The sequence below is a fragment of the Heloderma suspectum genome, chromosome 6 (genome assembly GCF_057233095.1).
Source record: "Heloderma suspectum isolate Gila_16-S chromosome 6, 16-S_ref, whole genome shotgun sequence".
NCBI classification, from domain to species: domain Eukaryota; kingdom Metazoa; phylum Chordata; class Lepidosauria; order Squamata; family Helodermatidae; genus Heloderma; species Heloderma suspectum.
Genome location: NC_139463.1, coordinates 113,443,930 through 113,456,035, shown reverse-complemented (window position 1 = coordinate 113,456,035; position 12,106 = coordinate 113,443,930). Strand labels below are relative to the sequence as shown.

At 47.5% G+C, this 12,106-nt stretch overlaps 1 protein-coding gene across 1 annotated transcript; it reads right to left on the bottom strand.

The window, feature by feature from the left end:
* Positions 1-6,891: 6,891 nt before the first annotated feature.
* LOC146342584 (zinc finger BED domain-containing protein 4-like) lies at positions 6,892-11,455 on the bottom strand. The gene is made up of 2 exons (XM_084806206.1): positions 11,061-11,455; positions 6,892-9,825 (listed from the first exon to the last, which is right to left on the bottom strand). The coding sequence occupies exon 2, from the start codon at positions 9,399-9,401 to the stop codon at positions 7,290-7,292; it is 2,112 nt and encodes a 703-aa protein (XP_084662332.1). The 5' UTR covers positions 9,402-9,825; positions 11,061-11,455; the 3' UTR covers positions 6,892-7,289.
* Positions 11,456-12,106: the final 651 nt, after the last annotated feature.

The following is a 12,106-nucleotide window of genomic DNA, read 5'->3' as shown; positions in this document are numbered from 1 at the left end:
AAGTCACCCGTGATAGGGTATGTGATGATTAACGTAGCCTATCATGGCTGACTTTGCAGATCTAGCCGTGATAGGCTACGTTAATCGTCACGTAGCCTATCACGGGGGCGTTTTTTTTTTCTTTTATTGGAATGGCGGCGGCGGCAGCCGGTCAAAAGACTGGCTGTCGCTCCCGCCCCGGACGAAGACCCAACGAACCGCCGGCCGGACCCGCAGCTGGGAGGGACATTCGCCAAAGGTAAGTCCCGTCCCGGGCGGGTGCGGGGGGCGGGGGGGGCGGAGAATTTCTCCCCAAAACTTGTTCGGGGGGCCGAACACATTGGCGCTTGGCCCCCCTAAGTTTCGGGGAGAAATTCTCCGCCAACCCTATCTTGTATGCACCATGCAATGCGTAATGAGAAACAGCTACGCCACATGGCTTCCCCACTTCAGCTCTGTGTTCCTCCTCCCTCCCAACCCCTTTCCTTTTATGTCTCTTAGAACGTAAGCCTGGGGACAGGGGCTGTCTTATTTTCTATCTTTGTAAGTCACCTTGGGAGACTTTTGAGCTAAAATGCAGAATAAAATGCAGTAAATACATACATAAAGATGCTTGCGTACAATTTCAATCGATATCTCACACCCAAAAGTGGTTTTGAAAAGTGACTGGCAGTGTGGAAGCTTCTATGATAACAATTAATGAAAACTTCAGAGTGCATGATACAGCATACTTCTGATTCTGTTGTACAAAGAATCCTGTGCCACTGGGAAGTTTGCACTTTTCTTTTTGTTTGAATCTGGAGAAATTGCCCCAAGAAGATGTGAAAGTACTGTCCTTATTCAGTATTTGCCTGACTTGAACCAGAAAGTCATGGATGGGGGGAGGGGGATTCAGAGTATGTTGAAACATCAGTGCCTTGCAGCATTTCCCTATCCCCTCAGCTAAGTCCCACACTGGAGGCATTCAAGATGAGGCTGGACAATGATCTGTCAGGGATGCTCTGACTTGGATTCCTGCATTGAGCAGGGGGTTGGACTTGATTGTCTTGTAGGCTCCTTCCAACACAATATTCTATGATTCTATGATCCTTTTCCTAATTATGCCGTGGAATACATGGAATGTGCCCTTTTTCATAGCATCTGCACACTGGGATGACATTGTCATCAAAATGTCAATCATAAGCCCAAGATCTCTGGTTTGGCTTCATGGCTGAGTGGGGACTAGAACCCAGTTCTCCCAGGTTCCAGTCCAGTACTCTAACCACTACACTACACTGTCTTCAAGAACAAGTTGAAAAGTCCCACTACAGATCCCTGTTATCTAAAAAGCCATCTAAAAGTTCAATATGTTTGAAAATATATGTTAAAACTTAAGCAAGAAAACAGTGAATACCCTTTTAAGTTGTTAAAGAAATGAAATTATGCCACCCAAGAAATCTTAAGATATGAATGGTTTATAAAGAAAATTAAATGCAGAAGAACATAATATCCAGAAGTAAGAATGTGAAACATGCAATGATTACAAAGAAAATACATGTGTACACTATGCAAAATACACTACAGTTTAACTCTTGCTAAGGCCTATTTAAAACAAGCAAACAATGTTAGTGGGCCCAATGTTAGTAGGCACAACTAAGCCCAGCAGCAGTTTAAATTGTACCTAGCTGTACTTAAACTTCCACCACGCTGAATTAATTAAATGCAGTGTTTGAAGCTTTCAGTTATATAGCAGTATGGTCCAAATGTTTTGAGAAAAGAAAGAGGGTGTGTGTGAGTGTGGTGGGGGGGTATTAAAAGGAATGTTTAGCTACCTCAGTGGATCCCAAGCAGAGATCTGAAGCCCAGGCTTTCGTGGACCCAGAGGAAGTTGAAAGAGACCTCTCCTAGAATCCAGAGCATAGAACTCAGCAAAGTCCAGGCGCAGAAAATTAATCCAGGTAGAGAGTGACGACAATATTTTAAACTGAAAAGTGTTGCTCACCAGTGAGCAAAATAAAATAGTGTGCAAAAACTACACCAAGCTGCTCAGGCACCAGGTGCCTGGCTCAGAGAAACTAGCTTGGGGAAAGATAGCCCCAAATAGTCTCAAATCCATGGGAAAACATCTTCAAGAAGAGAAGAAAAGGACTCTTCTTCTCCCAAATGGGAGGCAAGAACCCAAAAAGCACTCAAAACCAATCAAAATCTGCTAATAAAGTTCAGAGTTAAGCAAAAGGTAAAAATCAAGCAAGCCAGGTTGGGACAAATGTGGTTCTCGTCTTTTTCACAGGGCGCTGTTGTTTGCTTTAATCCCCTACAGCCCTTACTTTTAGGTTCCTTCTCAGGCCTCTCTTCCCAGAACTTGAATCCAGAAAAGGACCTTAGTAACACAAATGATTAAGGGGAAAGGGGGAGCAGAGGCAGAACCGGGAGACAGCTGGGAGTGCAGACCAGTAAACATAAGCAGTGGGGTCTGGTCATGCTGAGGGGACTGCTTGTCTGCATACACACACACAAAGGACCCAGAAACTCAATTAGCTGCTGCTGCTTTTTCTCTACACGGAAGTTACCCCCCCCCCCCCGCAAAAAAAAATTCCAAGTGCCGGCTTATGAAATCTCATAGGGATTCATTATACCAATAAAAATTGTTTTTTTAAAAAAGTAAATTTATTTAAAAAAATCCATTCCACCAACTACATTACAAAAGGAATAGGAAAACATACATGGTTTTTATAAATAGACCCCAGCCCCATGGCAAATGATGAGCACAAAAGGTTGCCAACATGTTTTCAGTGCCAACACTGCATGACCGAGTGTTTTCTTCTTCTGTTAACTGCCCTTTCTCCCTCAGTCTTTAACCTATATTCCTGAAATTTTCAGGTTATCTAAAATAGACATTTCTCTCTGACACAGGTGATTTTCAGGAAGATTGATGAAACTCTTTTCAATTTATTAAAGTTAGAATAACCCAACCCCTGATTTCCATTTAACATGGCAGAATCCTGTTTTGATTGATCACCTCATCTATTGGAGGCACTACTGTGCCTCCAATAATTTATGACAGTTTTCAAAATATGGGATAGGAAACAAAAAATAACCATACTATCAATACATAAATGTATGATTTAAAAAAAACACACACACACGTCCATACATGGAAGATAGTAATGAACATTACAAACAAATGAATTGATTCTAACAACATAAAACTAAACAGGAGAAGAAATACAGTTTAACATGGGAGTGTGTGTGTGTGTGTGTGTGTGTGTATTAGGCTGTGCACTTCTGAAGCAGCCCTGTTTCACTTTGGACTGATTTGGACCCAATCCACTTTGCTCTGCATTCAGATCCAAAGCAATATTTGGATATCGGAATCAATCGGATTTGAATTGTTCCCATTGACTTGCATTGGAAAACAGAAATGGCCATAACATTTTCAGTTTTCATGAGAAATATGGACATTGGGGACCTGTCAGCTAGGGATGTACGAAAGTCACTTACCCGGTCTGGCAGCTTTTTTCGCGGTGGGGGGGGAGGCGTTTCGCTTCTCCCCCCGAAGTTCAGGTGAAGGGGGGGAGGCTTCCCACCTCGCCCGGCCGAAATTCAGGCCGGGAGGGAGGCTTCCCGCCTCGCCAGGCCGCGAACTACGAAAGGGGGGGGGGGAAAGACCACGTGGCCATGATAGGCTACGTAAATCGTTACATAGCCTATCATGGGTGACTTTGGGGAAAAAAAAAAAGTGCGTACACAAATGGCGGCACCCATGGGGCGCTGCCATTTGCGTTCCTTATTTGACCCCCATAGTCTCCGTAAATCTTTACGTAGACCATGGCGAAAATAAGGACAACTTTATTTGCGTTGCACTTATTTGACCCCCGTAGACTCTGTAAATCTTTACGTAGACCACGGCGAAAATAAGGACAACGCTATTTGCATTGCCCTTATTTGACCCCCGTAGTCTCCGTAAATCTTTACGTAGACCACGGCGAAAATAAGGACAACGTTATTGTAAAATATTGTAATTGTAAATATTACGTTGTGATTTCCTCCGTAGGGGGGAATCCCCCCGTTGCTTCCGCCATACTCTCGGAAGGTGGATTGCCTTGGCCAGAACTTTTCCACTATTCTCGTAATTATTTACGTATTTTTCGTTGCTGCCCGAAATATGTTTCCCACTTTCCCGCCTTCTGTGCGCTCCCCCGCTGTCTTCTTTTCTTGGACAGGGACAGGGATTTTATTAATTTCTGTGTATTTGTGCTTAATGATCCTCGCGTTTACTGGTCTTGTTGTTAACCTAACCACCTCACACAGTCACAATAAAAAAAAACCGGGGCTGCAGCTCCGCTTCCGCAAAATCTGTCGTCAACTTCCTGCTAAGTTCCTGAATGTCGTCTGCATTTGCGCTTGCGTCTGCGTGGGGATTTGTGGGTGGAGTTCTGTGGTGTGGTGGTGGTGGTGTGTTAGTGGTGGTGCTTGCTTATTATTGGATTTCCTCTGTTGTTTGTTCATTGTTGTGTTTTTGTCTGGTCTGTGTGTGTGTGTGTAGTTGTGCATTGTGGTGTTTTTGTACGGTTTGGTCTGTGTGTGTGTAGTTAAGTGGTGGTTGTGCACGTGGCTGTCTTGGTGTGTGTGTTTGTTTGTGTGCAAATTGAAAAATGGCTGCACCAGTGCGTGGCAGGAGGTGGGACCATGAGGAGACCAAGGCCCTCCTCAGCAATATTAAGCGCAGCGAGGCGGTGGCAGTGCTGTTTGGCAGCTCCTCCTGCCGCAATGAACTTTATTGGGCCCAGATAAAGAGGAGGATGGAGCGAGTGGGCCACTATCACACAGTTGGACAATTGAGGTCCAAATGGAAGGCGCTCAAGCAGTCCTTTGTCAGAGAGAGGATTGCTGCTGCCGAGCGGAGGGCACCGCTGTCCAACCCCCCCGCCTACTACTGGCACATCCGCAGAGTGTGGGTCCAAGCAGGCCGGCCCCCATTTTTGCAGAGGTATATGCCTGGTAAGTTATAGTTATCCCATCATCAAGCTCAACTAAATATGAAGACAAGGATGTGTACCGAAAATGAAGCTATCTCTTTGTGGTCTCTCATGGAGAAACAAACAAATCCTGACATTTTTAGCCTGCAATCCTATGCTTGCTGAACTTGGACAGAAAAAGGTCCCATCATCTTCCAGCCACTTTGGCTGGTTGAAGAAGGGATGCTGGGAACTGCGTTGTTTTTCCCTGTACAACCACATGCATAGGATTATGCGGGCCTGGCTACTACAACTCATATTACACAGTGACACGCTGTCCATTTCCAGGGAAATGCTGCTGCTGCCGGTCTCTGCAGTGCACACAGGGGGACTGGCACCAGCCCAGCAGCAACAGGGCCAGCCTCTCGGTGTCGTCTTCCTTCTTCATGTAGTGATTGCTGAATTTTTGCACCCCACCCACCCCACTTTCTACCAAGACATTGGCACTCCAGTCAACTCATGAGCAAGTGTTCATCTGAGAGCTTGGAGATCTGGGTATAGTCCACTCAGCCATGGAAGCTCGCTGGGTGACTTTGGCCCAGTCAGAAAGCCCCAGCCTACCTCAGTGTTGTTGTTGTGAGCATTAAATGGAGAGGAAGAGGCTAATGTGAGCCGCCTTGGGTTCCTTGAGCTAGGAAAAAGGTGGCATTTATGCAATGCATCACTAGAATGAACAGATACCATGGCATTGCAAATGTAGAAGTGGGGTGACTAGAAGTGCAATCCTGTGCATGTTTACAGAAGTCCAACAGTCCCCATCACACCAAAACTGTCAGTACTGTATAATCTGCCTCCCTAATTATCCCCTCATCATTAGACCTTGTGGTGGGAGGACAGAATCAGTGGTCCTTATGGTAGTGGGGATGGTGATAGACAGATCAGTGACTGTGGTTTTGTTCACTCACCACATATATAAAGGCATTCATTCTGTTACTGTGACATCCCACAGCTGCGCATCGTGCCTTGCTGGTGGAGGAGGCACTGAGGGCCGCAGAGAGGGAGAGGACAGAGGAGGAGGAAGAGGAGGAGAAGGAGGAAGAGGAAGAGCCAGCAGCAAGAGGAGCAGCATCTGTGGAGGAAGGCCACCCTTCTTCCACAGATGAAGCCCCTCCTCTTGTGATCCTGACGCTTCTGATAAGAGACGGCCGGATGCTCAGGAGGACCTGTAAGTAGTACTACAGAATGGCACCTGACCTGAGCTAACAACTCTGCCTGCAAGATGCATATTACCATTGTGCTTTATTCTTCTCTTTCTTTCTACACACAGGTGATGACCTTCGAAGGAGGGTGGAGGCCCTGGAGCGGGAAAGCCATCCTCCTCCTACGAGCTGAGGCCTGCAGCCGCAGCCAGCCAGCCCAACATTGTTTTTGAATTGTTGAATTGTTTCTGTGTTTTGTCTTGATCTGTTCTGTTTGTATATAAAGTTCTTTTTAAAAAATAGGTTACAATTCCTTGGTTCAAGTCCACAGATATAATTTCTTAAATCTAGATCATTGTACACAATGATCTCTGTGTTTGCTTACTGTTAACCGCAACAAGAATGCCTCCCCAGAATCCCAGCCAAACAAGAACAGCTGCTGTAAGCTTCCCTCATAGGGAGATGGACAGTCCGCATCCCTGATGTTATGAATGAGTGCATTCAAGACGAGGCTGGACAGCCATCTGCCAGGGATGCTCTGACTTGGACACCTGCATTGAGCAGGGAGTTGGACTCGATGGCTTTGTAGGCCCCTTCCAACCCCATGATTCTGTGGCTCTATGATTCTATGAAGTATGCTTTGGTTTACGTGTAGGTGCATATCACATACATGTAAACTGGACGCATACCAGAGGGATCTTTTCACATAGAGCTCTCGGTCCTTAGGAAAACCCAAAAGCTGAGGGAGTCCAGGGAGAGACCACAACAAGGTCTTTGAAAGCAATTCCGTGATTTATGAAAGAATTTTAAATGAATTAAAAGCACACATCAACATCAAGAGAAATAGAACTATACATACATTTGGGGAATCAGAATCATACTAACATTCAGAGGGGTAAAGATACACATACACAGTCGATAGCGGAGTACATCCGCATAGAGAACTCTGTGTGTGTGTGTGTGTGTGTGTGTGTGTAGTAGGGATGTACGCTGTTGCATAGTCTGCCACACACAGTCGGGTAGCGCAACTAGATTCTGCATGTGAGGTATTATTAAGCTCCGCCACATATCGCCAGTGCTTTGGGCTCTGCCCAGGCCAGACAGGGACTGCAGGTTTGGACAAAGTTCTGAGGGACACCTCAGTGTGACCACTCACAAGTTGTATCATTCTGCCTCATTGTCCCTCAGAACTCTGGCTCACACTAGCAGCAGTGTCATCATCCCAGGGTTCCTCCTCGTCACTTGATGACTGCTCTACTCTGCTGCTGACAGCTGGTGGGGGGGGGAGGTGCTCCTTGGGAATCCATCCCCTGTTGGAGCGTATGAAGGCGAGGGTGGAGACATGTTGTGGCGTGGGTCTGCTTCGGTGGGCGGTGACAATGTTGCCAGTGGTGGAGAAAAGCCTTTCAGAGGCTACACTCGAGGGAGGGCAAGATAGATGCCAAATGGCGACTTTGGTCAGATGTGGCCAAACGCCACGTTTTGTATCCCAGTATAGGAGAGGATCACTCTCTGGGCTGATCTGTGTTCCCAAGAAACTCTCTCTTGAATAACCTTCAAGTTCCCGGACAGCCACATCATAGGCTGATGCTTTCCTGGCTGCTTTGGCACATTCCCCCCGCCTGCGCCCACTTAGACCAAGCTCCACTGCCATTGAGGAGTAAAAGCTGAACTTGAGACAAGATGCCCCTGTGTCTGACTCTGTTGGTGGTGCAGCTGCTGTGGCGTCATCATTGCCCCTCCTGCTGGTGATGGTGCTACTGCTGCAGATATTGTCTTCAGGGGAGGTAGTGGTACTACTAGCCTCACCCAGCTCCTTCTCATCCAGCCCATCTCTCTGGAAGCACTCCATGACTTTCTCAGTCAAATATTTTTTTAAACTTTGGAAGTCAGGGTTGTCGTTTGGAGGCTCCGCACTTGTTGAGCTATCCCTGAACCGTGGCTCAAGGAATGCAGCAGCAACGTATTTCATGTCCCCCCTGATTGAAGTGATGTGTTTGTTGGTGCCCAGCTCCTGCAGAAGGAATTCTGCAAGCCTAACTGCAGGATTGGGGAATAATTCCCTGCCTCCAGCACTGGCGCGCTCACAAATCTCAGAATGGCGTTTTCTCAGCACCCCCTCTATGATCCTCAGCACAGGTAGCACTTGGCCCAGTGTGGCATAGTCTGCACTCAGTACCGCTGTGCATTCATCGAAAATTTTTAAAATGTCCACCAGGTCTTGCATCCAGAGCCACTGATGTGGTGTGACAAAAAATTTGGAGTGGTGTTGCTTCTCAGTGATGTAGTCATTTATAGCTGGTCTCTGCTCACAGAGTCTCTGAAGCATATGCAATGTGCTGTTCCAGCGTGTGGACACATCCAAAATGAATTTGTGTTCTGGAAGGCCACGGCTACGTTGGATGGCGCCGATTGCCTCCATTGCTGAGCAGGACTGCCGGAAGTGGGTGCAAATGGATCGGGCCGCCTTAAGTAGCTTGCCAATTTTGGGGGAGGCGTTGCTCAATCCAGAACGCACCACAAGGTTCAAGCAGTGCGCAACGCACAGAACGTGGTTTAGCCGTGCAATGCGGGCTGCTTTTAGGTAGTTTGAGGCATTGTCTGTTGCTACACAGCCCACTGTAAGATTTAAGGGGGCCACCCAGGACTGAACAACACCACTGATGCTGCTGCTGATGTTTTCCGCTGTGTGTGTCCCTGAGAGCATTGTGAGGGACAATGTCGCTGTTCTACGAGTCAGTCGGCTGCTCGCACTGATGGATACCCAGTGCACGGTGACACACAGATAAGACTTTGTTTGGTTACTTGTCCATGTGTCACTCGTCAAATGTACACTTCCTCCAACTGCACATTTCAAATCCTGTTGGAGCACCCATCTGATTGCAGAAGCCAGGGCTGGAATGGCTACGCCACTAATGTAGTGACGAGAGGGGACATCCCACCGAGGGCACATGCTCTTAATGGAGGTCAAAAGGTCTTCATCTTCCACCAGGGAGAAGGGAAGCATACGTGCTGCAATGGCCACTGTCAGGAGGTGATTCCACAGTCGTGCCTGGGCGCTGTCAGAGGGTAATTTCTGTGTCAGCGCAAGGCATTTCTCCATTGAGACCTGCCTCTTAGCAAAGCTGCCTTCTGTGCCCTTCCCACCCAGACCACTTTGCGTGAGGTCTTTGGAAGATGAGGCAAAGGCGGTACTGTTCTTTTTGGATGGTTGTGGCTTCCCGTTGCTATCTTTGGGCACAAGAAGCAGATGATGCACCTCCATGTGTCGCCTCATGGCAGACATGCCCACTCGTGGACAGCCCCCTTCTTTTCCTAGCAGCACACAGCTTCAACAAATATCGCACATCACGACATAGTGGTCGTTCCCTGCATATTTGAAGAAGCGCCACACATAGGAGCTCACCCTGCCACCACCATTTCTACTTTGTGGAATGGGGCCTTCGGTTCCAGATGAGGTGGCAGCTGGAGCTGCATGTTTCCACTCATCTGTGGATGGTGTTGTTGATGGTGTTGTTGATGGTGCTGACCAGTGCTTGGTAGGGGACGTTTGTTCCTGAGGTTTGGGATTGGTCCCGCAGAACCCAGAAGGCTGGAAGTGGAGAACAGAGTCAGACCCAGTCTCAGCAGGGACATCAGTGATATAGAAGGACCTGGTTCACCTGTCCCACTTCTGCTGTCAGATGCAGGGAGGACGGTTGTGGGCGTCTCTGTAAAGATTCAAAATACATAGAAGCAGAGTTTCATGAGAAATGCGACTTTTACACATGAGTAATAGCCAAGCGAATAAAACTGTGTTGTTGTAGCAATCTATGAAACATAGCTTGGAGGACTCGCAATCAATCCACATGACACAAGGTGCAGTTGTAAGCTACTCCTGCACTACCGAGCACTGAGAAAACACATTAGGTGCAAAAAAAGGTACTGTACAGACTGGGAAACTCAACGAGAGTTATCTAAACGTGTCCTCACTGGTGAAAACATGAAAAGCATGGGGGAGGAGATATCTGGCTCCCTTGCAAGGTCCACTCCTTTCATCAGCTCTATTATACCATTGTGTGGGACTCATCCCCCACAGGGCTGGCCCAACACGTTTTGCTTCCTGAGGCAAAGGGTAAAATGGCACCCCTCCATCCTACATAGGGCGATAGCTGAATCTTACTTGAACAGTGACAATGGGAGAGCCTCTTCCACCACACCAGAGGACAACAAGCTGGCTGAGGAGCTGCAAGGCTCCCTAACAATAGGGCGGGTCCTGACCTGAGCACATACTTGGCGAATCCCACTGCCTTTTTCAAGGGTGCATTTGTGGTCCCCCAGGAGCAGTGCCTGATTAATCAGGCCCTCTTTTTGTAGTAGCCATATCGGGGGTCAGACTAAAGGGACTAAATAAGTCTCTGACTCAGATTTCTGCAACATTTTAAAAATCATCCTCAGAAATGTAATTGCTTAATCAATCCACATCGCAGCTCTAGTTAAAAGAGATCAAGCCCAAACAAGACAGCAAACTATGATGAATGGCTTTGGAAACAAGAGAGCATAAAACACTGAAGTGTTTTCCCACCGAAAAGGTGTATTGTTTGAGAAAGTATTGCAGTTCTTTTAAAGACTTGGGGTTTTCTTTCGTACTGGAGCACCATGTAACTTTTAAATAATATGAAATATGTTCACAGCAATGAATATGAATGAATGTAAAACAGTCGTGTATGTTTTGTTGTGTTGAAGAAGAAGATCCCTTCCCCAAATGGTCCCCTCCAAAGGTTTTGGACTTCAACTCCCATCAGGCCCAGCCGGCATGACCAATGGTCAATAATGCTGGGAGTTGTAGCCCAAAACATCTGGAAGGCTGAAGGTTGCAGAAGGCTAATGTAGGGACTATTCAAATATTCAAAGACATTTGTTTGTATCCAGATATTCACAAGCACCTGTGGTGACAGAGTCTTACCAGATTCATCCTTTGGAATGAGGTAGATATCTTGACTTTCATCCCGCCGCTGCAGAGTCTCCTTGGGAACATTTTCATCCACTTTGGGTTTGGAGACACTGCCCTTCCACTCACCATCTAAGAACTTTCTTCCTCTTCCTCTGGAGTTGTGGCCGGTTGTGCCTGTGTCACTTTCTGTAGCGGAAATTGGTGGTGTGCGCTGCTTACGGGTGCGGGGTGGGGTGGGGCTGGGGCCGCTGTCACTGCTGGTCACACCTTGGGCTTCCTCCACTTCCATCTCATTATTAAAATACCGCTGAAATGCAACCTCAGCGGTGTATGTTCTTGCTGGGCGTCCACGCCTCTTTTGAGTGCCGGATTGACCATGGGTTCCTCTTTTCTCCATGTTCATGTCTCTGGGCAGAAGGAGACATACATGCATGTGGCAAAGCTGAAATCATGTGAACAGCCTAATCGCAGATATAGTAAAGTGTAGAGGTAGTTACCCTCCAATCCAGCCATTCAGGGCTAACTAAACAGGGGCATATTGTACAGCAGACTAGGCTGAAAAGCCCAGGATGGAGGATGTGGCCCATCCATGCCCAGGAGGATGGGGGATGGATGGAGGCCTTCCAGCTCCCCCCTCCCCAGAAAGAAATACATAGGCAGGCAGGCACATGGGTGAATCCTGGGAAGCCCAGGAGGATGGGGGATGGAATCCTTCCAGCTCCCCCCTCCCCAGAAAGAAATACATAGGCAGGCACATGGGTGAATCCTGGGAAGCCCAGGAGGATGGGGGATGGATGGAGGCCTTCCAGCTCCCCCCTCCCCAGAAAGAAATACATAGGCAGGCAGGCACATGGGTGAATCCTGGGAAGCCCAGGAGGATGGGGGATGGAGTCCTTGCAGGATGCCTTCCCCCCCAGTTCCCCCTGCTCCTCCATCTCACCCCAAAATCACTAAGCATAAGGGCACATTCAGGTAAAGTAAACATACCTTCACTGTAATAAAGAAAAAAGAAAAAAGGTTGAACTGCAGTGCCGTAGGACGCGGGGATGCAGAGAAAG